Source organism: Zeus faber, assembly GCF_960531495.2.
Source record: "Zeus faber genome assembly, chromosome: 12".
Classification (NCBI taxonomy): domain Eukaryota; kingdom Metazoa; phylum Chordata; class Actinopteri; order Zeiformes; family Zeidae; genus Zeus; species Zeus faber.
In genome coordinates this window covers 29,214,594-29,240,467 of record NC_137196.1, presented here as the reverse complement: position 1 = coordinate 29,240,467, position 25,874 = coordinate 29,214,594, and the positions used below count along the sequence as shown (strand labels likewise).

The 25,874-nt window shown below is 43.9% G+C and overlaps 1 protein-coding gene across 2 annotated transcripts in view; it reads left to right on the top strand.

Moving 5' to 3' along the window:
• Positions 1 to 355: 355 nt before the first annotated feature.
• LOC307238511 (disco-interacting protein 2 homolog C) overlaps positions 356 to 25,874 on the top strand; it is a 153,026-nt gene continuing 127,507 nt past the window's right edge. For both annotated transcript variants that reach the window (XM_080011517.1, XM_080011516.1), the window contains exon 1: positions 356 to 646. In XM_080011517.1, coding sequence (XP_079867643.1) covers positions 553 to 646 — 94 coding nt within the window. In that variant the 5' untranslated portion in view covers positions 356 to 552. The remainder of the gene's footprint in view (positions 647 to 25,874) is intronic.

Sequence of the window (25,874 nt, the reverse complement as noted above, 5' to 3'; positions counted from 1 at the left end):
AGTGTGTCACTCAAGCGGACCTCAGCCCACCTCAGCGGCTCGAGCCGGGGCCCCGTCTTCACGTCAACCTCCCGAAAACGTTCACGAGAGGCGCCGGCGACTTAAAATGTCTCCGGATGACGTTGTTGACATGGAGAGCGACGAGGTCACTTGAGAAATACAAGTTTCCAACTAACGGGAGAAGGCGTCCTTTGGCGCCCGCTAGCGGACGGAGTCGCCCAGCGCGCCCGTGTGTGTGTGTGTGCGAGGGAGGGAAGGAAGGAAGGAAGGGAGGGAGGGAGGGAGGGAGAGAGAGAGAGAGCGTGTCGTCCCAGTCTTTCAAACCGAGCAGGAGGGAAACGCCGCGGCAGCGATTCTTCTCTTTTTTCACTCCCCCCCCACAGCGAGAGAGGAAAACAAGTATGGAAGAGGAGTAGGATCCGCACTCTCCGATCTGTCACTTTCCACTCCTCCTCCTTCACTTTGTCCTCTGGGGACGGAGAGAGAGAGAGAGAGAGGTCTGGGAAAGAGGAAGGAAGGAAGGAAGGAATAACAACAAGCCCCGAAGGACGTATGGAAGGAGGCATGACGGACCGGGATCCTCCCGCTCCGCTGCCCCTGGAGGTGCGCGCCCGGCTGGCCGAGCTGGAGCTGGAGCTGTCCGAGGGTGAGTGGCGCCGAGTGGGAGCCCAGAGCCCCGGACTCCGTGGATGATGTGTGCGTGTGCGTGGAGGGTCTGGCTGGAGTCTCTCCTTGAGAAATATGTGGAATTGCACGCCGCTGGGGAGTTGAGTTCGCAGATTTGGGTGGAAAGTGAAGTGCGGCAGAGCCGGGGCTGCAGGTTGAGTTCAGTTCCCAGGCTGGAAGGAGGAGGCTCGGGTGTGGAGTGGGGCACCGGGCTGGCTGTGCCACTGTGTCTGCAGGTCCCTCGAAGCTCTTAACTTCATTTGAATTCGGCCAAATAGTCATTTTGAATTTGTGTGGATCTTCATTTTAGCGTCGTCCATATTTTCCCTTTTGTCGCAATAAGTCAAGTTATTCTATATGAGGGTCAACATTTGTGATCCCAAACTCTAAACCAGCCAGTGGATTGGTGTTATTGGAGTCACCACCAACATAATAAACCATTTTTATTTGTTAAACAGGTATATAGTTGAAGTTTCCCCAATTTAGACTGCGCGTCTTAATTCATCAATTTCAAGTTGAGAACACCTAAGAGACATAGATTTGTCTTTTCTACAAATTTCAGCATTTTTTTTTTTTTTTTTAGTTGATCCAACAATTTCTATGACTACCTGCAACTCTTACTTGTTCTAATTGAACCCAACTCACTTTATACTTACCTGTAAAATCTGTTCAAATTTCTAAAAAAACAACAAGTTCCCCGAAGACTATTACGTTTTACTCTGCAGACCCTCGTTTTGTCAACGTGGTCGACAGCTTCGGGAAGACGTTCCCGAGGATCCTGTCGTACATCCAAGCCCCACATGCCGCAGAGAGGGAGAACCGGTGCTCGCCAGGAGCAGAAGCACAGCGTTGCTATCGATTCCCCCATCACTCCCTCCTCAGATTGATATGTCACATCGCTGTGGATGTACACTCTCAGCCTGCAGAGACAGTGTCATATTTCAGTGGCGTTTTCCTCTCGCTCCTCACTGAGTCCTCAGGCAACGGTGCCGCTTCGTGCAAAACTCGGAGGCTTTGTGTTTGATTTGTTTTATTGTGTTTGCATCCTCCACCGCGTGCCCCCTCAAACAAAGCTGTTTGAGGCATTTTGGAAATGTGGAAAAAAATGGGTGAGACGTATTTTCTCCCTCCTCTTGTTTGTGGGATTGAACGGGAAACAAGTGCGTCGGAGTGAAATTGGGTCAGGTGTCCCTTTTCATTATTCACGTTCTTAACTGACGTTTTAATGCACAGCATCATCAGATTCACCCCCCAGATTTTGACCTATTTCCCCCCAGCCCCTACACACACACACACACACACACACACACACACACACACACACACACACATCATAGTGCCAGGGTATAGCCTCAGTACACCACATTAGAGCCTAGTTATGCTTCACACTCTGTCCCAGGTACCGGTACAGTTTCTGATATCTCATGGAAAGCTGCAGAGATGACTTGCTGTGCAGTTTTTCTTTCTTTCAAAACGAAAGTACATGCACTTTGCCCTCACACATAAGGTCAACATCCACCCACATGTGAACACGTACACGTTAAGCACATGTGTCCTACACTAGACTGGGGCAGTCCTATCATACATTATCTTTTAGTGCTCCTCAAGGGTTTCATATCAAGCACCCACAATTTCATCCACATTACCCTACAGACTCCATTTCATAAGGTTTTGTCAGAAAATCTTGATTGTTAGATATGATTTTTGTGTATATACTATAGTTAAGGAGATTAAAATGAAACTAGGATCAAATCAGTCGTTATTGTATATTCTCTCACGATGCTAACGTCTTGTAAATTAAATAATGATGACCCCCTCGAACCTCTTGAAAGACCCTGTTTTCAGAATTGTATTCAAGTTGTGTGTGTGTGTGTGTGTGTGTGTGTGTGTGTGTGTGTGTGTGTGTGTGTGTGTGTGTGTACTACATGCTATACCATGTTGAATATACAGTCAATCAAATGTCTCTGCATCCAACCACGTTCCACACACACCAGGGCAAGAACATCGAGGCAGTTTCCCTCTGTTTTTAAGCTACCATGCTGGTTGGTGTGCAAGCGGTGTCTCTGCTAACAGGTGTCTTCAGGTGCGCTCTCTGGCGGGTGGATGCTAAGCTAAGCTCTCTGTGCAAGCCCAGATAACAAGCTGTCCAGCGCGACACACTGCAGATTAGTCGCTGGATTAATACACCGCCGCAGCCTCATCTGACCTCCAGTTCCTGGGCGTTGAGGAAGCTCCTTGCGTGTGTGTGTTCAGCGTGGCTGACGCCAGATTCCATCCTGTGCAGCCGGCTGGGCTCAGTGTGTGATCTTTGGCTTGTGGAAGTGTGTTATTGGGTGTTGTTTTTGTATTGTGGGCTATTCTCTTCCACAAAACACTGTTTTATTGTGGTATTGGTTGTTATTAGCATCTGTTTCAGTGCGTCTCTATGATAATATGAACTCACCCTACTTGACTTGAATGGATCTCTGAGGAAGAAGAGGCTCTGGCACAAATGAAAGGATCAGTCAAGTTGTTTTCGTTTCTATAGACCTTCATTGCGCTCAGACCTGCAAAGGGCTTCACAGGATCGAGTTACAGTGAATTGTTCACGAGGAATTAAAAAATTACTTTACTTTAGAGAACATTGTCAGTGTACCAATACGATGACACAGGAAAGAATTGAACCAGAAAAGAATGGGAAAGCTGGTTAACATTTTTCTTTGCGTCGTTGTGTGAAAACGCAAAAACTCAAAACTTTGGTTGATTTGTTGAGTTTGTTTGAGTTTTTGTTTCTGGTTCTGTGTGTTTTTGTTTGGAAAGTTGTCCTTCGTTGTGCGTATACTGGCTCCACAGCAGAATTACTTGATGAGTCCCTCAGCTCTGAGCCGTCAGACAGGAAAGTTAACAGCTCTCAAAAACCTCTAAATGGTAAAACAACAAAGAAAGAAACCTGGAGAAGTCTCTCTCCCTTGAAGACCGGACGAGAACTTCTAATGGTCATCGTGGAAAGAACACTCAGACAACACAACAATACCAACATCCATCAGTGTAATATGCGCTGATGATCCATTTGTGTGGTTGTAAGTACTGAAGTCATCGCTCCTAAATGTCTCCACAGCACTGGTCTAGGATCTACTCTGCAAGTCTCTTTAATGTGCAGCGAGCTGAAACTCTAAAGTGTGTGTGTGTGTGTGTGTGTGTGTGTGTGTGTGTGTGTGTGTGTGTGTGTGTGTGTGTGTGTGTGTGTGTGTGTGTGTGTGTGTGTGTGTGTGTGTGTGTGTGTGTGTGTGTGTGTGTGTGTGTCTTCATTAGTAAAGTGATGCTGAGAAAAGGTTCAGTTAAAATCCTGGCATACTTACTGTATTAGTCTCCCACACTGTATCTCTCTGTCTACAGTATTCTTTCTCTCTCCCCTCCTTGGTCTCGATGTGACGTGTCTGAAATCTGTTTTTAAAAGCCCTTCCTTCATCGAGAGATCTCCATGCACCACTGGAAAGAAAAGAAATCACTTCTGTCCTCCTCCCTCCCTTTCCATACCACAACTCCTAATTACAGCAGAGTCTGGTTTGCGAAAGGCTGCGGTGTGGAGCTTTGATTTACTGTTCCAGTGTCTGGGAGTGCAGCGGCGACTCAAGGCCTTTCGGTTCTGAGAGTCCGGTCTGTAGTTTGGTTCCAGCTCGGGCTGCCTTTCCCAAACTCAGACCACATTGTTCCATTTGTGTCCAGAACGACTCCTCGGACCATTTAGAGTTTCTTCTATTGAAGCCGATGTGTGTGTGTGTGTGTGTGTGTGTGTGTGTGTGTGTGTGTGTGTGTGTGTGTGTGTGTGTGTGTGTGTGTGTGTGTGTGTGTGTGTGTGTGTGTGTGTGTGTGTGTGTGTGTGTGTGTGTGTGTGTTGTGTGTCGATTTACAGGTATGAATTCTCTAAAATTTGTTTGTTTGCAATAATGCCATTTTTATTTATTTTTTCATCTGGGGAATATAAACAAATACAGTCAAATATCATCATATTTTGGTCACCCAGCTCACTTGTTACTCTCCCAGTCTAGGGCATCTAAGCACAAATGTACAAATTAGTCTGAGGGGAATGTGGTTGTTATACAGACTCGGCGGATGTGCAGACAGACATGCAGACGTGTACACAGACAGACAGGACGGATCAGCCACCTTTTCTCTCGTCTCGTATTGGCGGTCGGGTGATTGAGACTGGGTGCGGTGAGCTGACCTTTGGATCTGGATAAGAGGAGTAGTGTGTGTGTGTGTGTGTGTGTGTGTGTGTGTGTGTGTGTGTGTGTGTGTGTGTGTGTGTGTGTGTGTGTGTGTGTGTGTGTGTGTGTGTGTGTGTGTGTGTGTGTGTGTGTGTGTGTGTGTGAGACACACGAACACACACTCTTTCATAGTTACAGCTGCTCCCTCTTCCATTTGTACAATAAGACTGTTCTTCCTGTTTATTTTCACTTTTTTACATCAGTATCTTTGACAGTGAATGGACAGCGCTCGGTGACTAGCGTGTGACGGTGATATATAAATAGTGAGGCGGAGTTTTTAATCTGCGGTGACTGAAGCTTGAACTGAGGCCAAAAAACAAGATTGCTCCACTACCAACTAACCTGTGGATGTTCTCGTGCTTGTGTAGCTCAATATGTAGAGCAAGGCACTAACATTGCTTGGGTTAGGGCTTCTGTTCCCTGTGTAGCTCACTCTGCAGAGCAAGGGTTGTTGGTTCTATTCTGCCCTCTGTGTACTGCTGTTTTTCACACCTGGATGAGGACCGTTCCCCTTTATCCGCTCGTCATTTGAGCTCTGGACTGGCAGTTGCCATAGAGATGTTATTTTCTATCCCCATTCCTGGGATATTATGGCCTGTGGGGAGGGAGACACAGATGGAGACGGAGAGACAGATATGTTTCACTGAGCTGGTGTCTCACAAAAAGACCATTTGTCTTTGTTTCCCGAATGTCAACAATCAGTGCGTTTACAAGCACTTAAGTAAGCTGATCCCAATCGAGTTAAGGAAATATTCTGAATTTTGCATCTGTCATGTTGCAGTATTTGTCAACACAATATACTGTCAACACCTTTCCCGGATTACCTTAATCAAGTTAAACTCGAGATAGGCGATTAACAGACCTTGATTAGGGGTGGATGGTATAAATCGTTGAGAAAGTACACCGGTATGAATTTGCCCTTGACTATACCGCGCTGACCGGTAGAGCCCTCACAGATCGAAAGTAGGGTTATTGTTCATATAGATTTTTCCATACATATCGATTCTGAATATTTGAAACTGTTTCAATACTCATTTTCCACGCTCTCGATAGACCGGTAGCAGTAGGAAACCCATACCAAAGCTAATACTGTCTCGCTAGCACTCTAGGTTAACTGAAACAATGATGTGGAATTTAGATTTTTTTCCAGTAATGAAATATTTAATTAAATTTACAACTTTTTAAGATAAAAAAAGCGAAGGATGGCAAAAAGTTAGAAGCATTTATATTTAAAATTCAAGAAAAGCGATTATACCGTGATATATACCATTACCGTCTGTGCTTCAAATTATAGGGCGATATAATCTTTTAGGCCATACTGCCTAGCCCTAACCCTGATTTTTCCACAACCTCAGCCCAGATATGATCGGTGTACGCAAACTGCACATGTGCCACAAAACCCAGCAATTCTAGCTAGAGATGTTAGCAATTAATCGACTATCGATTAATTGCTTGATTAATATTTTGTCTTATCGACAAGAACTGAACGGTGTGGGATCTTGTTGTAATTGTACCAACGGGAGTCTTTGGGGTGCAGGGTGTTTGGAGAATAAAAAAACTCAGCCAGGAAGTAATAGGGGCAGGGGGCGGTCGATTAAAGGTGGAGTAGGACGTAGTAGTAGCAGTCGACATAGACGGAGGCAGATGAACCACAAACATGGCTGCGCGTAGAAAACGGGAGCTTCTCGATGCCGAGGAGGAAACTATGTGTTTGTTGTTGCTCAACAACTAATGCTGCGTTCAGAGAGAACACGGTCGACGGGAACAGGATAACTGCACTTTCTGAACGGTACAGGGGGAGGGAAAGAAAAAACAGGAGCGAGGGGGAGGTACGACGGCAAAACCAAACAAGCAGTATGTTGCTATGGTGATGACTCCAATAAAACATATTAAAATAAATCATTTTGTGTCTGTTATTATCTATAAGAATTGTATTAATGTCATGTAATTGTATTAGCGTGTCCTTGTCCACATCTGCACCAGATTTAATCTACAGCGTAACATCTGGCTCATTCTGTCACGGAGGACGGAAAAAAAGTTAAAATGTTGAACTCGCACAAAGATGGGTCGTAAAATATTCCTGTTTGCGCGAACCAGCTCAGCGAGTTTTGAAATTAAATCAGGAGAAATGCTCGTCATGGCAAGTCACAAAATCTCAGAAGTACACAACGTGGCGTAGGTCCCCACGCGCCATGGTGCCACCGCCTGGTGATGTCATTAGCTTCTACGTTGTCAATTAATCTACGATTGTTTTTGAAGGTTAATAACTATCTATTAAGCAAATTCCATTAAATTTGCATCCCTAATTCGGGCGCATATATTTGACACGGATACAGTTGTTTCGGCAGATAAACAACAGGCGCCATGGTGTTTTTATTATGAGTTTGATGAGGGAGCTAAATAAAGTGAGATATTTGGATTGGCGCTAGAACTGAAATGGGGACATATTCAAGAAAGTGTCAGAGGATCGTAGACGGACGGACGGCAGAGCAGGTACTTTCCATCAATAATCCGACTATGCCACTTTCCATATAAACTCAGGTTGTTCTGTTGTCACGTTATTCCAAACACATTTGAACTCATTACACATTATTATAATTATTTTATTGAGTTTGTATTCAAATATTGAGCTTAATATGGGTATTTAGTGCATGTAGACTGACTGACTTGGTGACCCAGAGACGGAGTAGTTTGGCTGGAGAATGTTTTTTTTTTTTTTTTTTTTTTTTTTTTTTTTTTTTAATTATTGTAGACACAGTTTTTCTTTTAAAACCAGGCTCTGGCAGTGGAAACCAGTATGAAACCACTGCCACGCCGGATCCAGTGAAATGACCAGCCTCAAGTGAGCTGTTTGTGTTGCAGTCTCTCTATATCGTCTCTCGCTGTCTCCCTTGCTCTCTCTTTGTAGAATGGCTGCCCTCCAGTACAAAAGGCTCTTAAAATGAGGAACAGCCCATTAAAGTGGTTGTTTTTCCTCATAGATCAACACTTAATAGGACAAATTTACAATACCAATAACGCTATGATTGACTAAGTTTTTTTTATTATTGTTGAGAACATTTATGACCATGTTGATTTTTGATGCTTTTTTTGAGTTGTAAGGATTGATTGGCCAGTGGGTGTTCGTTACTGCGGATGGAGGAACTGTTTCTTACACTCAGCGCTACAAGTTTTTCCGTGCTCAGTTTTCTTTTAGCACCGGAAATTAACTTTTTTATTTTCATCAACTAGAGCAGCATCGTGAATTTATTTCCATAACGTCATCTGTTTCTCACCTTCGTCTATATTCTTCCCCCTCACTTTCGACTAGCCGCCAGTCTTTGACAATGAGAAACAAACCTTCTAGTTTCACGGCAGAGATGTCCACCGGTCTTGTCTTTGTTTTGAGCCCGACAAATGATAAGGTTGGGGGGGGGCGATCGAACATCCCAATAACTAAAAGAAGGGAAGAACCTCTGTGGTTGTTAAACCAAAGGGCTGCTGAACCCGCTGACATGCAGACCTTGGATTTGTTATGCGGTTATTCTGACAGTGTAGGAGGGATGAATATTTATGCGGCTGCCTCCTGCGAGCCGCCATCCAGCAGGGAGAAGAGATGACGGCTGACGACAAACATGTGGACGGACTGCTGAGCATTGCACAGCAGGGGGGGGGGGTTGGTTGGTTGGCTGGTTTGTGTCCTGCACGGGTGCTTTTTTTTTTTTTTTTTTTTTTTTTTTTCTTCTTTTTTTTTTTCCATCCCCAACTGCACCCAACCCCTACGTTCACATAAAATTCCTTACCCGAACCTTACGCGTATTCAAAACAAAAAATGTACCGTAACCGACTCCACCCGTATGAAATACGTCACAGACCTTTACCGTGACCTCAGATTCATAGACTGCATTTTAAGTATGTATTCCATTCAAATTGAAATTCAAACTATTCAACGGTCATGTTTAATTGTGGTGAACATGAAAATAAGCAGCCATTTTAAGCATTTTTCCACTCTATTCTCCTCAATTCACTCTTAATAGTTGCCGCTTTAAAAAAACTATATTATCGGTTATGAAAACGAAGGGGAACAGACCGCGTTCTAACCGTGAACCAAACCACTGGTTTCAAGACAAATCTTAAACTGCCTGCACATGTTTGTGCGGGCTACCAGCGGTTACCCAACCTGGTGCAGGACTCTACTGCCCAGTACAACCACAGTCTGCTCCTGGTGGACACTGGGAGCTTCCCAATACAATCACAGTCTGTTTCCCATGGGTAGTAGTAGTAGTAGTAGTAGTAGTAGTAGTAGTAGTAGTAGTAGTAGTAGTAGTAGAGGTGTAAACTAACCAGAACCAAAGCTGGGATTTGTACCAACAAGTACGCCTGAACTCAGTGTTGGCTAATTCTGTGGTCTCTCTTTTATCTTCACCTCCCGCAGTAAAAAAAGAATCCCCCTCTCCCGCTCAACATGTTTTGACTTAAGACCAGAACATCCTGTGGTTCAGCTGTCAACCCCCCCAAATGCCTCACACTCCACTCTGATCCAAATGGAGATTGCTCTTGTGCTTGCTCATGAGAAGCGAGCGGGATGCTTACTGTAATGGCTCTGGCTGCCCCGTCTGCCATGAAAGCATTCTGAAGACCCTTAATCAGCACTCGCCCGGCCGTCGTGTCAGTACGATCAATGTCGGGTTTTAGGAGCTTGTATTTGTTAATTATTTTACGGCGTGGCTTCCCTCCGGGTACAAAAGGCTCTTAAAATGAGGAACAGCCCATCAAAGGGGTTGTTTTTCCTCTTAGATCAACACTTAATTGGACAAATTTACAATACCAATAACGCTATGATTGACTGTAAGTTTTTTTTATTATTGTTGAGAACATTTATGACCATGTTGATTTTTGATGCTTTTTTTGAGTTGTAAGGATTGATTGGCCAGTGGGTGTTCGTTACTGCGGATGGGGGAGTTTCTAACACTCAGCGCTACAAGTTTTTCCGTTCTTGATTTTCTTTTAACACTGAAAATTAACTTTTTTCTTTTTTATCAACTAGTGCAGCATCGTGAATTTATTTCCATCTATATTTCCATAAAGGTTCTATTCAACCATTGATCCACCTGTTGGAATGTATGTAGACTGTTACCCCTTCTCAAATTGCTTTCCTTGTCCAAAAAGTCTTCCACTGTCTTTTTCTTCAGGAGTTTTCTATGTGTCTGGACGACATGCCAGAAAATTCTTTGCTATCCATATCAAGTTTAGGATTTAATCCATCTCATTGTTTCATTTGTTCTTTCTTTGACTTTAGTGGCATTTTGAGACATCAAATGCTTCTGGGACCTTCACAGATGGATCCTTATTTTCTAGAGGTTGAGGACTTTCAGCCTTGTAAAGAAGTCAGTTCAGTGTGGGCTGGCACTGTTCAGAAAAGCAGATGGTTTTCACAGCTTTACCAGAGGAGATGCTTACGACATGACAAGCTTTCATTGAGAAATCAAAGGCAGAACTATAGCTCTCACAATTATGACATGATCACCTGATCACAATTATTTTAGCAGTGCTTCATCTTTTTGTGATTTGTGTTTACGTGAGTTGGGTGAGTTTCTGTCAGCTGGATTGAGGAGAAGGAACTATCTCCCCAAATTGTTACGTTCCAGTCTTTATGTTCCAGTCTTTAATACAATAGCATTTATAATCACAATTATGTGTATGGCAATTAATTTCCAACTAAAATGTGATTATTGTGAATGCCTGAGGCTGAACTTACCTACCTCCAGAGCCAGTGTGACAGATATAGTATCTTGGTATGGTTTGGTATGGAACAAACTGGTGAGTGCCACGCTGCATCTCAGGGAGATGATGTCATTCTTGGAACAGCTGAGGGGGGCTGGCAAGGTGGGCGGGGGGGGGGGGCTGGCTGGTATTTGGGAGGTGGTGACGGGGAGATTGGTTTCTAGTGGGTTGCATCATTACTCCACTCATGCAGGCAGCAGTGTTCTCTTCCCTCTGCAAGCTTCCAGACAGGAGGCGAGCAAACAAAATAAATTCATTCAACTGTCGCTGGTTTGTCTGACATTTTCCTTCAATCCAGACGATAGATTGTACATATTTACAGTAGATGCAAATCATACATATTGTAAACATGGCCACATGGCTGGGATGTTCAGTATTGTTATAATTTCGATATTGAGATGTGAGACTACATTTAAAAAAAAAAAAAAAAAAAGGGTGATGTAGTTGAATGTTGTATTTAAGCCTGCATTTCAGTAAAGTAAGTCGTTTTCATAGAGGGTTCCAGCTGTTTTAAGCAACAAATCTACCTGCTTGGTCATAACATCCACATTAATGATTGTTTCTCAGATTTTTTTTGTATGTTGGTAATTGTCAAATTATCGAGGTATAGGGTTTAAAATATTGAGATATATATTGCCAACGTTGCCCAGCCCTACACGGTTATAATGCAGCTTACCTTGTTGAAATGAAAAGCTGCTGGAAAGACGCATTGAAATCAAACTTAAAACAAAACCAAATTGAACCCTCTGTAAGTGCTGTTTGAAACTGTCAGTGGTTGGAGATGCAGGTGTTTTGGTTCCATTTCATTTTATAATTCCTGGTTCGTTTTTTTCCTTTCTATTTTAGTTCCCTATGACGATTATTATGTTAAGAAATTCTTCCATCCATTCTTCCCCCAAAAACACATACTACGCCTGATCCTGTTTGAACAGTTGTCTAGGTTGTAACGGCGAGTTTCAGTTTACGCTGCCATTTCTGACCCCACCGTGACCCTGTGACCCCTTCCCTTTTGACCTACACCAGCCTGGGTTACAGATTCCTTTCCATGCTGCCCCTCTCTGCTGGGGATTGCCTTCCGATTCTGTGAAGAAATGAGAAGGCAAACTGTCCAGACCCGCTGGATTCTTACCGAGTTGGACCTCATGGCTTGTCGAAGTACGGGGGTCAGTGAAGTTGTTTTATTCAGTTTTTTCCCCAAAAACGTAATGTGAGGCTCTGCATGTGTTAACCGGTGGCCTAAACCCAACTCAGTTCTCAGCAATTCTCATCATTACACGTTATTCTCAGTTCTCATCGTCATCTCATGTAATTCTCACTTGTCATCATTCCATGTTTTTCCAATGTCAGACATTAGTAGCAGGCTAAAATAGAATGGTTTTCAGAGAATATCCCAGATACACAAAACGAGTAAAAAGAGCCATACCAAACATATCAGTTATTAGGATTTTGACATGTTCAGCATGTTGCATGCATCTAATCGAGAAGATTAGATTTGAAGATTGGATCATCATGTCCTCATCAACCCCAAACGATGTCCATACTGGACATGCCCATACTGTTCGCTTGGATCGGAGTTGGAATGGGTATTGGCAGAGTGGCTCCCTCGTTCCCACCATCACTGGTTATCCTACCGTCATGTCTGTGCGTACAACAATATGGACAATTAGCGTCCCCCATGGAGTGAGGCACAGTTCTTCCACCAGGGAGGGGCTGAGCACTGGGCCCGGTCCAGGCAGGCTGAGGCCCCTTTTGTCTGGACAGACAGCGGCCCGCCTGTGTGGCACAAAGCACCCCTTAATCCGTTTTTAGTACAACTTCATTAGAGTCACTGCAGTGGAATGAGACGCAGGACTCCATGTGATGGATGTGGTCAGTTCAGGCCCCTTGGACCTTGCTTCTTCCTCCTTTTCAATCAACTTCTCAAATCTGTTCATTAGTCCCTGAGTTTGTCAGTCTGCCGCGTTTTATGTGCTGTTTTCTTTTTTAGAAAGCTGTAAAAATACATTGCCTTTCAATGCTTGATCTTTTGTGTCATAAGTTTTTTTTTTTTTGTTTTTTTTTGTATTTTATAATTTATGGTGGTTCTGCACCTCTGTTTGCATGTCAACCATGTTTTTATTTTCTTCCTCAATGTGTAATCACCTACAACCAAAGGGAACGGATCTAAGCCCCGCCCACCTCTTCTTGTGTGTTGTCATCGCTGTGTCAATAGGGAATCAATTTGTCAATTTGGCTCCTGGTCGCTGTATTCTTCTTTGGTCTGGAACACTGAGGCTTTGTCAAACACTGTCATTTGCTCTCAGGTGTGTGTGTGTGTGTGTGTGTGTGTGTGTGTGTGTGTGTGTGTGTGTGTGTGTGTGTGTGTGTGTGTGTGTGTGTGTGTGTGTGTGTGTGTGTGTGTGTGTGTGTGTGTGTGTGTGTGTGTGTGTGTGTTCGCGTTCGGTACTAGGTCTTCATTAGTAAAGTGATGCTGAGAAAAGGTTCAGTTAAAATCCTGGCATACTTACTGTATTAGTCTCCCACACTGTATCTCTCTGTCTACAGTATGTGTGTGTGTGAAGCCTGTAGTTTTACTGAAGTTTGTGTCATAGATTCTGTGCATCCTCAGACCTGTTTTTCATTTTGTTTCCAGGCAGTAAATAAAGGTGGGCAATACTGTCAAAATCAACTGTCACAAAATTTTTTAACATCAATGTTGATAATTTGATATTTTGGGGACGACTACTGGCGACTTTATAAGATATTTTCACACAGAAATATGTGCAGCCAGGTTCCCTGTTGTTGAGCCCTTCAGTGTGCACTGTCTAAATACCTGAATTGTGTAAACTATCTGTGATGATTAGTCTGTATCATGTATCTTTCTTCACAGTGACATCACAGTCATGTGATGTGGATAGTCCTCAGGATTATCCCTCCAAATAAATACATGTACAGATGTTCAAGTTCAAGAGATTATTTGTCACATATACATACGTTCATACATATATACAGTGAAATGTCATGACACCCGGTGATTACGCACAATAAGCTCTATAAATACTAAAAAATACCAAAATGTGCATAATCGACACAAGGTGCTCACGCAGGCAGCCGCAAGGGGAGGCGCCACAATCGCGATTCTGGGTCCTATAATTATATAATATAATTAATTGACTGTGTTGTATTAAATATACATTTAAATCCGTTAGGAAGGAGGTTGGAAAAGTTTTGGACTGTGAAGTGTTAACCCGAAGCTGGGGCAGTTGGGCGTTTGTCTCGCAGAACGTCTGGGTGATAAACTCTGCAAAGCGCTGATCCAAGCGGCTGCCAAGAAGGTGGGGGGAGGGGAGCCTGATTTGCTGTGGTGACCGTTGACTGTGTACTGCTGAACGACTTCCAGCGCGAGAGCGCTGTCGCTCTGAAGTCATCGTAATTCAGGTCTTAGATCACATCCTATTTATATTAAAACAACTAGAGGGGGAAGAAAGTCTTTTGGTATGGTTAGAACGTGTACTTTTCCAGTGTTGGCCATGTTTCAATGACTCTAAATGTAATAGAACGACAGACTCTACAAGCGACATGGGTGATGGCTGATGAAGTTGTCACAGCCATGGTTGGAAATGTTTATAAAATGTCAAAGCTTAAATACAAGGAGTATGACCGTATAATACTGCACTGTAGAAAGGAACTGTGCGGTACCCCGTTCAGCCCCCTATGGTCAAACAGTTTGTTGATAAAAATCAATATCGTATATGATCACTTCTAAGATAAAGATAAATATACCTTATTAATCCCCAAAGGGGAGTTCTAGTGTTGCAGCAGCAATGACATACATGACAAAACACACATCATTTACACAAACACACGTTGTTTATCTTAGCTCCTGATTGGTCCGAGATCTTTTGGAACATCTTTCCCCCGCCATATCTCGGACATGAGGAACTTGAGTGTTTGTCGTGATGTATTGTGATAACCCTTTATCACCTGTAGAGACGGAATCAGCAGAAACTTTTACGTAACTTCTTACATGGCTTTGTTAAATCTGTAAATCTTTACTTATCGATTATCATGATTATATGATAATTATCTTATCCATGTCGCTGCTTTTGCCTCTTCACTGTCCTCCCAAACTGCTGCAGCAAGGCGTGAAACCCCCTTCTCCAGAGGCTAAGTTAGGGTGCACTAAGCAGGCGGTGTGGGAGTTTGTTCACGTTAAGTTTAGATAGACACCGAAGCTGGCCAGGATCCTGCTGGCAGTGTATGAAGGCGCTCCCTTAAAGCTGAATGCGTTACTCCTGACCAAAAAAGTCCAGCTTCCCGACCGCTCTCCTACAAATCGTTTCGGAGGAGCTTGATGCTGGCTTGGCCTGGGTACAGGGGAAGAAAGAGAAGAAGAAAAACACAACCAAAACAACAAGCTTTTGGCAGCCTCTTCCCTAAACTGAGAAAGAAAAACCGCTGGCCAACCTCTGACCTCCCCTGCCCTCCTCCCTCTCTGTAAACACAGAGAGGGAGGGAGGCATCCACCCCACAGCCCTCTAAAATATAACGAGGTGTTCTAAGGCTCTATTCGACTGTTGGGAGGTTGGATCTCGGCCAGGCAGCACGACGGGTCCCGCAGGGGTTACAGTACTCCAGATGGTTCAATTTACATATGTAAATAAAAGTGAAAGTCTGACCTGCTGCATGTGGCAACTTCCTTATGACCCAGACAGGTGTGGATCCTCTCTCTGGCGCTCTCGGGACTGGTATAGCATTTTGTTATTTGGTTGGTTTTTCAAATGTGATTTGCACTTTCTTCCCACAATAGCCCATTAGTGTTTATTTTCTTTAAATCCCTGTCCTGATTTAGGGGTGCTATTCGTTGTTAAGCTCAGTGGTTTTAACAAGGCACTAACACTACCAGTTTTAGAGGTTCTACTCCTGGTGTATGTCCATGGATAGAGCGAGACACGAGACAAGGAAACTATTCCCTCTCTTGGAGCACTTTGAGACAAACTTCCATCCAACGACGTGCTGTTTTTGTTTTTTTTTTGTTTTTTTTTCTCAGGTGTTGAATATGTACAGAACTTTAACCCCCCCCGCTCTGTGATAAAAATTTCAGGAAGAAAATCTTCATCACACATAAGCCCCTTTCCCACTCACGCTGAAAGCAGTGAATCTATTGGCAATGTTCCGTATTGCCCTCATGTGGGAAAGGGAGCCGATGTCAATGTTCCATTCAAGTCGTTCCGTAAATTTGCCCTCTCTCGACCCAGTGTCATTTCCGGGAAAATGCAGGTACGCCTGTGAATGGAGTGTGAAGTATGAGAATGGAAGCAGTAACATCGCCATAAAGTAGGGGTGGAGCTGAATCCAAATAAAGCACACAAGTGGGTTTTTATGAACATTTATTTCGTACAAATATAAAGAAATATATTTGTTTGAGGGAAGAAAATGAAATTACATTGGGGGGGGCGGCAAGTTCCATCCAAACCATGGTACTGGGCTGCAAAGACGAGAAACTGAAAGATGTCCAGTCTCTACGAAGACAGGATTTAATATTCTTAAATTTTATACATTTTCTTTGTAAAAATGCCACTCAGACCCTAGAGGTGCGGTGTGACCGTGCGGGGACACGGAGAGAGAATGAGCGGACAGGGACAGGGAGAGGGAGAACGGGTGGAGAACGTTCCTTTTCACGAGGCAGGGGGTGTAGGACAGGCTGAAAGTGATCACACTGATTTAATAACTTTAGTTTAGGGTTACTGCGTCCGGAGGGAACCGAGACCGTCCGGGAGGGGCAGGGAGACGGGGAGCGAAGGCTGGTCTAAAAACGAAACCGATTCTGTTGCCTGGTCTCACGTGACTTTAGACACTTTTCGTGCGAGCGTAACATAATGTTTCCGTAAATTTGTCATTTAATGTGGGAGCAGAATCCGTATGGACATTTTGGGAATGACTACCTACTGCTTTTGCCGGATACTTTTGATCCAGGAATGTTACGGATTCCATGTGGGAAAGGGGCTTCATGTACAGAGAGTAGAATGTTCCATATTTGCATTTTTCCTCCGTTGTTCAGACACTGACCAGAAGGCGTGTTATTGGAGTGTTATCAACACCAACATGAAAGAAATGAGTTTGTAAAGGAGTGTGGCGTTATGGAAATGACTCTGCATGGGGTGCATGCAAGTTATTACTCTGTGAATCCCCGAGGGCCACTGAGCAGGACGGCTTTCAGAGGACACGGCGTCGTCACTGAAGTCAGAAGTTCAAAGAAAGACAGTTGACATGTCATTGAAGAACCTTGAACATGTAACTTAACATGTAAATCAGCTCAATTCCTTGAAGTATTTGAACAGTTACAATACTGCGTGCTAACCTGTCAAATCTATTCGGAGAAACTTTTTCGAGCAAGGGCATAAAAAAAAATAACTAAAAACAATTAAATAATTACAATAAGGGAGATTACTGGACTAGAACTTATAGCCTAAAGAAGTACCATTGCCAAGCCCTGCTGACTGGTATCGGATATCCCAAGGTCGAGCGATGGGTCACGGACCGGCTGGTGGGAGCTTCTGCTCAGATCTTGAATAGATCTTGAAATTTGAAGTTTTAATTGTAAAAGTTTTTTATTTGCACAGCAGTAAAAAAAAAAAAAAGACAACCCCATTGTGCTTTTTACTCACATACTGAAGTACACTGGACATCAGTGGAACCATGACGGATCTAGTACACTGTTTTGGACACTGTCTACTGTCAAATGAGTAAAACTAAATGTAAAACTTGATGTCTCACACTCTGTTAGTGTGAATGACAGGACAAGTCTTGTTCCAATGTCTTCTGACAAAGTTTGATGTTTCATATTTATAGATCATACTGTGAGTAAATTACACTGGATAATGATGCTTGTTTCTGTTAATGTTTAAACAAACCACTCCAATTAGGGACAGCTTTCATGAATATTGCTTCATATTTTGACGTTTCGGATGAAGTGTGTGCGTGTGCGTGTGCGTGTGCGTGTGTGTGTGTGTGTGTGGGGGACTGGACGACACAACCTGAGCGACCCCAGTAAACGCTGTGGTGGAAAGCGCGAGAACATGAGACTTTGAGGCAGCGCTGCACACAGAGACGGCTATTCTGCTCCCAGTAGCGTAACTTATTAGCTTTTAGCTCGTGAACACGGGAGGAAACCTTTCTGACCCACATCTGTTGTTAATGTGCCCGGAGGGGGAGAGAGGGAGTCACACACATTAAGAGGGAGAGGGGTACAGTCATGCATATAAAGAAAGGTAGAATCACACACACACATTGAGAGAGAGAATAAAGTGTGTAGGTTAAACCAAGGGAGAGATGCATAAATGACAAATAAGTGTGCGCGCGTGTGTGCGTGTGTGTGCGTGCGTGCGTGCGTGCGTGCGTGCGTGCGTGCGTGCGCGCGCAGCCTGAGTATCCATGTCTTCCTCCCTGAACGTTTCAGTGATTATCTGAGTCCAACTAAGTGGGTCAGAGTCGCGCGCTCTCCCAAGGCGCTGATCCCGCTCCGCTGGGATTCAAAAAGCTCCGTGGCCTCCAGCGGATCTTCCACCATCCAGCTCGCTTTCTAACAAAAAGAAGGGGATGAATTTCAACATTGTCTCGCTCTCTCTCTGTGTTTCCTAAGTAGGGGTGTCACGGTTCTCCAAATCTTTAATTTGATTTTCGATTTAAACAACCATTGTTAGACTATCGAGTCTTGATTTGTAAAGAAAAACACTTTCTCACTAGGTAACTTTTATTACAGTATTATAAATTATGAATAACAAATATGAGAATATTTACACACTTAAACAGTGAGGAGTGTGAGCAAAACTAGACTTATAAACAATAATTTACTTTTGATACTTCTTTTACGTTACTCACCAAAATAAGTGCAGAAAAACAGATGCTATTTTTGTCAGAGGGGAAAGCTGGTAGTAAATGGGAAATGATTACCTGCAGCTACAATCAGAGCCATATTTTCTCCAAACAAAGCAAATGTAAAATCTAGATGCATTTAATTTACTCCGATTCCTGCTGCTGCTCTGCTGTGGACCAGATCACAGATCGCTCCTGAAAATAATCCTCACTGTTCGGTGGCAAATGCCCCGTAGCCCGGCACGGTCCGCGAGCCCGTGGTTGGGAACGGCTGCACTACGGGACATTCGGTCCGTGATGGTCGGGTTTATTTCCCACTTTCATCGCACTCTCCCTTGTATACACAGTCAAACGCCCAGAGCGCTCGTGCATCTCCGCCGACACGGACTTGGCACCGTTTCCGTGAATATTTGTCTCTAATGCGCGTTTACTATGCAAAAACTGGAAAAACTAATATTTAACGTTATTGTTTTTTGGGGTTTTTTTTGTAATATTTGAACCTCCTTCCCTAGTCCCAGGTGGGAGGGTGCAGTGTGCATTGAGGGATGCGGTGCAGCGGATCCCTCCGTGGAGCCGACCGCAGCTCCCGAACTCCCAAGCCGGTTTGGAGCCGGGCGAGCCGCAGTCGTCACCCCCCAGCGCACACTGCATTTGTGTACCGGCGGATCTTGACCGCCCCAATATGCCGACCACGCGGGCAATATTAGCCACAAAAGTACGGGGAGGATCGCGAACCTGCTGATTTTGAAGTTCAAAATCCATCGCTCATTTTGATCGGGTTTCGAATTGGAATCGTGACACCCCTAATCCCAAGTATCCCAGAGGTCATCCACACCCTCCTCTGGAACTGGCTTATCACGAAGCATCAGGTGACCCCCGACCCCCCACTGCAGATGTCTTGTTGAACGCCTACATTTTTCAACAGATTTTCAACTTATCAGCAAATCAACGTTACAAATTTTTAATTTTATTTTTTAAAAACCATGTGGCAACATGTGAAACAATGAAAGAAAAAGCCACAAACACCAACAAGTCTTATAACTGTGTTTTTTTTTATCACCATATTGTTTTATAATGCTTTTGCTTCTATACTGTTTAAATTTTTTTTTTATTGTTACTTGTTTATTGTTTATTGTTACTTTCAGCCATCAGGTATTTCTCGCATTAATCACTTTTCTCACGTTAAACTAGGAACAAGAAATATTTGACTTTGCCAGGTTGAACAGCCCTTGCCTAAAGAAACTGAGATTTCGGAGCCATGTCTTTGTGTGGGCTGCAGAGAGTGGAAGGTGTCTTGGGTTACGCCAGCTGACCTGCTTTTGTTTTCTGACATAACGGGGAACAAAGCAGCTGCACATGCAAAATGAAGAGCAGAAAGCTGGTCTGGAAGCAGTGCTTCTATGTGTAGTTCAACTTGTAGAGCACGGCGGTGAAAACCACCGGTTATTGTTTCCACTCCCAAAGAGTTGGGCTCCAACTCTGACCATCACGGTGTGCTATAAATAACCAGAGGAACCGTGGCGTGAGGTGATTTGGATAAAAGCCTCCGTCCAGCAGCACGGGCGTTCCCTCGGATCGCTGTGTGACGGTGGATCTAAAGCCAATAAGAGCAGCGCTTTCAGAGTTACACAACCGAGCCCTAGTTTGAGCAGGAGTTGAGGATCTGCTCCTTCTCTGCCAGTACACACGGTTGGTTGGTTTTATGGCCGGCACGATCGTGACATTTTAGTCGACAATGAATTGTCATACAAATAGTTGTGCTTATATTGTAGTTTTTGTTGATTTCAGAGCACCAGTGTTTTTTACATGGGCTTATAATTCCTCTGAAATTTGGATGGAAACATAAGGGTGGAATTTTTAGGATTTACAAAATGATGGCGACACCTCACATAATTATGATCAGACGGTTATGTAATTGTGACAGCTCTAGTTGCTTTTGATTATTATCTTTTTTTTACATTTTTTTAACCCAAATGATGTGATGGTGGTTGAGAACACCATCAGCTGCAGAATGATGTTTGAAAAATACGATGACCGAAATTAGACAAGACAAACCTTTGATCATTTTCCTTTTTTTGGGAATCTGATTACTTAATTCACACGGCACTTGTCAAAAATAGAATGTACAAATGATTTTAATCAACGCATACGCAAACACATCAGTCAAAAAACGGTTACAATGAAATAGATGAGAGGCAAAAGGAAAGAGAAACAAAAATAAAAAATTAAAGTATAGTAAAGGCAAGCCTGAATATTAGTAAGAGTAATAAAAACAGCCTTAATAAAATACATAATACATAGATACAGCAACACTTGTTTCTGCTGTGATGTTTTTATTCTGTTTCAGGGGACTATTGTATAGAATGATCCAGAGACACAGAAATGAAAAAAGTTATGAATTGAACAATATAATATAACAGGGCAAAAGAAACAACCTGTTTTAATGAAGTTAAAATAAATGACACGCAGCAATACTGACTGAGCCCCATATAGGTTATATGTCGCTCAAAGACCTCAGCAGTACAGGCTGGGAAACACCGGCATCAAACCTGTGACATTAGTGTCATTACATTACATTGATCAGACGCTTTTATCCAAAGCGACTTACAATTGTTCAAACACCGACGGACGCAGCCATCAGGAGCAATTAGGGGTTAAGTGTCTTGCTCAAGGACACTACAGCATGCTAGCAGAAGGAGCCTGGGATCGAACCAGCAACCTTTGGATCACTAGACCACCACCTCTACTGGCTGAGCTACCATCCCCTTTATAGGGTGTGGGTGTGTGTGTGTGTGTGTGTGTGTGTGTGTGTGTGTGTGTGTGTGTGTGTGTGTGTGTGTGTGTGTGTGTGTGTGTGTGTGTGTGTGTGTGTGTGTGTGTGTGTGTGTGTGTGTGTGTGTGTGTGTGTGTGTGTGTGTGTGTGTGTGTGTGTGTGTGTGAGAGAGCGGTACAGGTTCTGTCTGATGGCGTCCCATCCAGATACTCCCACGATGCACTTCACAGATATTAACACATTGCGTCTCCTGGCTCCAACCTTATCTTCCAGACCAAACACTCAGGCCAGGCCTGTGTGTGTGTGGGATCATCCTCACCCACTATCAACGTGGAACAGCCTGCTCTCACCTAGCATCCTGCCTTCTGCTTCTCTTCTATTCTTCCTCCGCTCTTGTTGTGTTGTTTTTGTCTGACACCGTCAGCCCACCGACCCTCAGATCCAAATACTACTCTCTCCCCTGCATTTAAGTCATTATTTATTTAACTTTGAACAGTGTTATTTATTGTGGATCCTGTCGTTATTATTGTAATGATGAAGGTGATGCCTGGTTTTCAGCGACACGGAAAGTCAGCTCGTGAAGAGCTAGTGCTGTGTCGAGCGGTGCCAGCACATTTCCTCAGGCGTCCGGAGAGTGTGTTTACAGGAGGTGGTTGTATAAGTCCTGAATGCCCAGAATGTTCCGTGCTTCAGGGGAGAGATGAGAGGATTCGTTTGTCTCCGTCACACGCTGCATCGGAGGAAACCTCAAGGCGGATTGTTAGGGAGCAGAAAAACACGATATATCACGATACATCACGACTGACCTACAAACAGAGCAGACACAGCCTCTCAGTAGGGCGGAGCCAGTTTCGCACAGTCTAACGCCCGCACAATGCATTCTGGGATACTGCCACAAAATTGCATGCCGGGGGATTTTGCTGTGTTTTAAGCCAATTTCAGAGCCTGTTTCGTCTAACTTCAAAGCAGCTACCTGACCGGGCTTGGCTGTAAATCTTGTGCAGGGAAATCTGTCCCTCACCTGATTTTGGTTGTTGTTGTAGTGACCAACACACAGCTCAGTCCCTTGCTAATTTGTTGTGGTAGTTTTGATTACATTCACCTTGTTAAGCGCGAAGACCTTTTGGAAAAAAGTCACCAGCCATGCGCAGTCTGAAAGCAGACCTGCTGGGCTGTCAGGAGGACTTTCTTGCTAGTGTTCGCGCACACACACACCAAACACACACACACGCACACGCACACACAAACACACTTTCTTCACACCTGTCTGTCCCGCTGCTCTGGATCTTGAAATCCATTTTTCTCTCTTTTGTTTTTCTTTTTTGCCTTTTATTCTGACTCACTCCCTCACTCGCTTTGTACATTGCCAGGTTTTTCTTAATTATTTTTATGTTACCTGGGTCAGATATTCTGCTATATATTGTCGTATGTTTAGGACCAAATAACATTGAGGGTTTTGTAGTTTCGTTCTGATAGGTTTCGTAGTTTATGCTGATTGCAATTTTGGTTGTGTTGAAATCAAGTTCTATTTATGTCACGGTCCAGACACTGCCTGGTGTTAGTTTAGCAGGGCCTGGTGTTAGCAGAACAGAAGTCCCCGCCAGGATCCTTCTTTCTTGAGCTTTCAATTCGCAGAATTCCAGTCAGAGATTTCAGTTGTAATAATTTATAAACTTGAGCGCCTTTCTCTACAAACCCCCCCCACCCCACCCTGAATACAAACACACACACACACACACACACACACACACACACACACACACACACACACACACACACACACACACACACACACACACACACACACACACACACACCCTTTCTGAAGTCACGTTTTAATCGCACCACTTTGTTTTCAATATTTAATGAGTCCCGACATGGCAGCCCGCACTGCGTCTCTCCTCCTTCCTGCCCGGAGGGTCTTCGTCTGTCAGACGCCTGGTTGAGGTGGTGAGCCCTCCTCTTCCTCCCCATCTCCTCTTCCTGTTCTCTTCTTTTACACCTTGACGGGAAACACTCAGAGGAGGTGGCTGTCACTCCGTTTTATACAGACATTGGCTAGTTTGAGGTGTTTCTCAAAGTCTGGGTGATGACCCACAGGTGGATCATAGGAGATTTTTATTGGGTCACCAAATTAAACTCCGGAAGTTCCTCCTTAGTCCTTCACAATTATATTTCCACTATCCACAGTAATCCTTCAAGCCGCATGAGGGAGGTCATTGGCATATCTTCAAATTAAACATAGTCAGAGTTGATGAAACATTTCTTAGAAACAGTTGTTTAACATCCAATCGCACTGTTTAAAGGGGACCTATGATGAAAAACTCACCTTTTCAGTGCTTGTGCACATACATGTGAGTCTCTGATTGGCCTACTAACACACAAACTGAAATAAGACAACCCAGTTTTTTGTGAGCTGCCTATTTCGGAAAACATGTGATTCAACAAGCCGTTCAGATTTGCGATCCCTTTCTATGTCACATGGGGCCTCAATACAATTAGAACCGCCCCCCCCATCTGAGTAACTCCACACATGGCTGGAGTACTACCGAGCACCGCCGGACCCGCTCAGCGTGGGAACTGCTCTGTTGGTTGTACAGACCAGCACAAATCTCTTAAAAGAAAGTGGAATTAATACCAACTGTGTATGACAAAACTGCAAAAGAGAGAAAAAAAACAACCTAAACAGGTATACGGTGCCATGCATGATCCGCTGCGGGTTTCACCAAACAAAACCAATTAAAACACTGTTTTTATCGTAGTTGTATTTATTCTTTTTCATTTTCAGATGTTTGAATGAATTGAATGAAACAAAAAAACAACAAAAGTCGGAACACACTTTTAAATGAGGCCTTGTCAATCTAATATTAGTGAAGATTCTGCAACTGGATTGATTATTTATCACCTCAAATTTGTTTAGAAACCGATTTTGGTGGACTGCTAAAGTGCAATTAGGTGAAAGTTTACGTATGTCACACAATGGCACCCTACTGCTTATGCTGAAACCCCATTGGTTCACAGAACAGGGGAGTTCTGTGGAACAGTTCCGGAGTGGGCGTGGAGGGCAGAAGCTAGTTTTCATTTAAAGCGGCGCACGCACAGAAACAGACCACAAGGAACAGGAGGAATTTTGAGGCAGCTCGAATGGCTGAAATGTGTAATCTGACTGGTGTTTTCAGCAAAAAACTTCAAAGACATGTTTTTGTGACCTCAGAGAGCTAAATTAACCTGTTGAAAAGCAGTATAATATGGCTCCTCCTATGCAGAAATGGATGTGAACAACTGTTGAGCAATATTTATTTATGCACAAATTTGCTCAGCTCAGGGTTTATAGATAAGGCACGTTGTTAATTGACTTGGGATGGATCCTGTGCGGCACCAAGCTGCCGTGTGTTTTATAATGTGATGTATACTGTACTCGGGATGTTAATAATTAACCGTTTAACCGTCAACTGGCAAAAATATTTTTGACTGATTGTTGCTATCAGTTAAACATAAAAAAAACAACAAAAAAAAACTTTGTTGCATGGGAATAGAATAATAAGGAGGGGGAAAAAAAAAAGTCAAATAGCATCCCAATTGTATACTGCTGGACACACATTAGACAACCACAGGTCTGCACATTTTAAACAAATCATATCATGTTATCAAGATATTGTTGAAAGTTGTGAACGCCCTCATCAGTTCCCAGTAGAGCAGACACCCTGGTCCCTCTACTTGGACAACAACAGACATCACTTCTTTTTGCAGTAAATCTGTTATTTTGCAGTGCAGCGATTTGATGTTTGTATGTCACCCTGACGTCATTGTGGATTTCCTCATCGCTTCCCTCGGTGATCGTCATCATGTGAACGCGAAAATAATTGGGTTTAAGTTTTTTCCTACGAAGACTGGTTTATCTCCCAGACTGTGTGAGTAGGCGATCTGCGACCTGGACGTCGTCCAGCTCCTCTCGGCCCTCGGGGTCTTTTCTCCCCTTCCGGGTTGCACACAAGAGTTTACCCATAATGCCTTATGGGCTGGGAGCGATCCTTATGCTCTGCCCCTGGGTGTGAGCAAGGCATTGTGGGTACTGGGGGGGGGGGCGCAGGGGAGGGCTGGACAGCCATGCGTGATGCTAATGACAGATGTCACACGTGCACGAGGACAGGAAGGGAGTGTACGCGTGGGCTTTGACCTACATTCGCTCCGAAACAACAACCACCGCCATGGCAACCGTGTCATATACGGTAAGCGAGGGTCTGAAGGGGGGGGGCGACAGAGAGATGGAAAGAGAGAGAAGGGAGACAGATGGATACAGAAGGACAGATTCTGTGTGTGTGTGTGTGTGTGTGTGTGTGTGTTGCGTGACATGTGATTGTGCGTGCACGTCATTCTGTGCTTGTGTTCCCTTCACTCCTGTTCCCCTCCATCCTCTGCTCTTCTCTCTTCTTCTCTCTCTCTTTGCCCGCTGCTAATTATTGCAATTACATAAAGAGGTGCCGCTGAGGGTGTCCTTCTCTACAACTCTCTCTCTCCACATGAGAAGACAGAACAGGAACTTTTCATTTTTGATTTGGCAGCAGATTTGC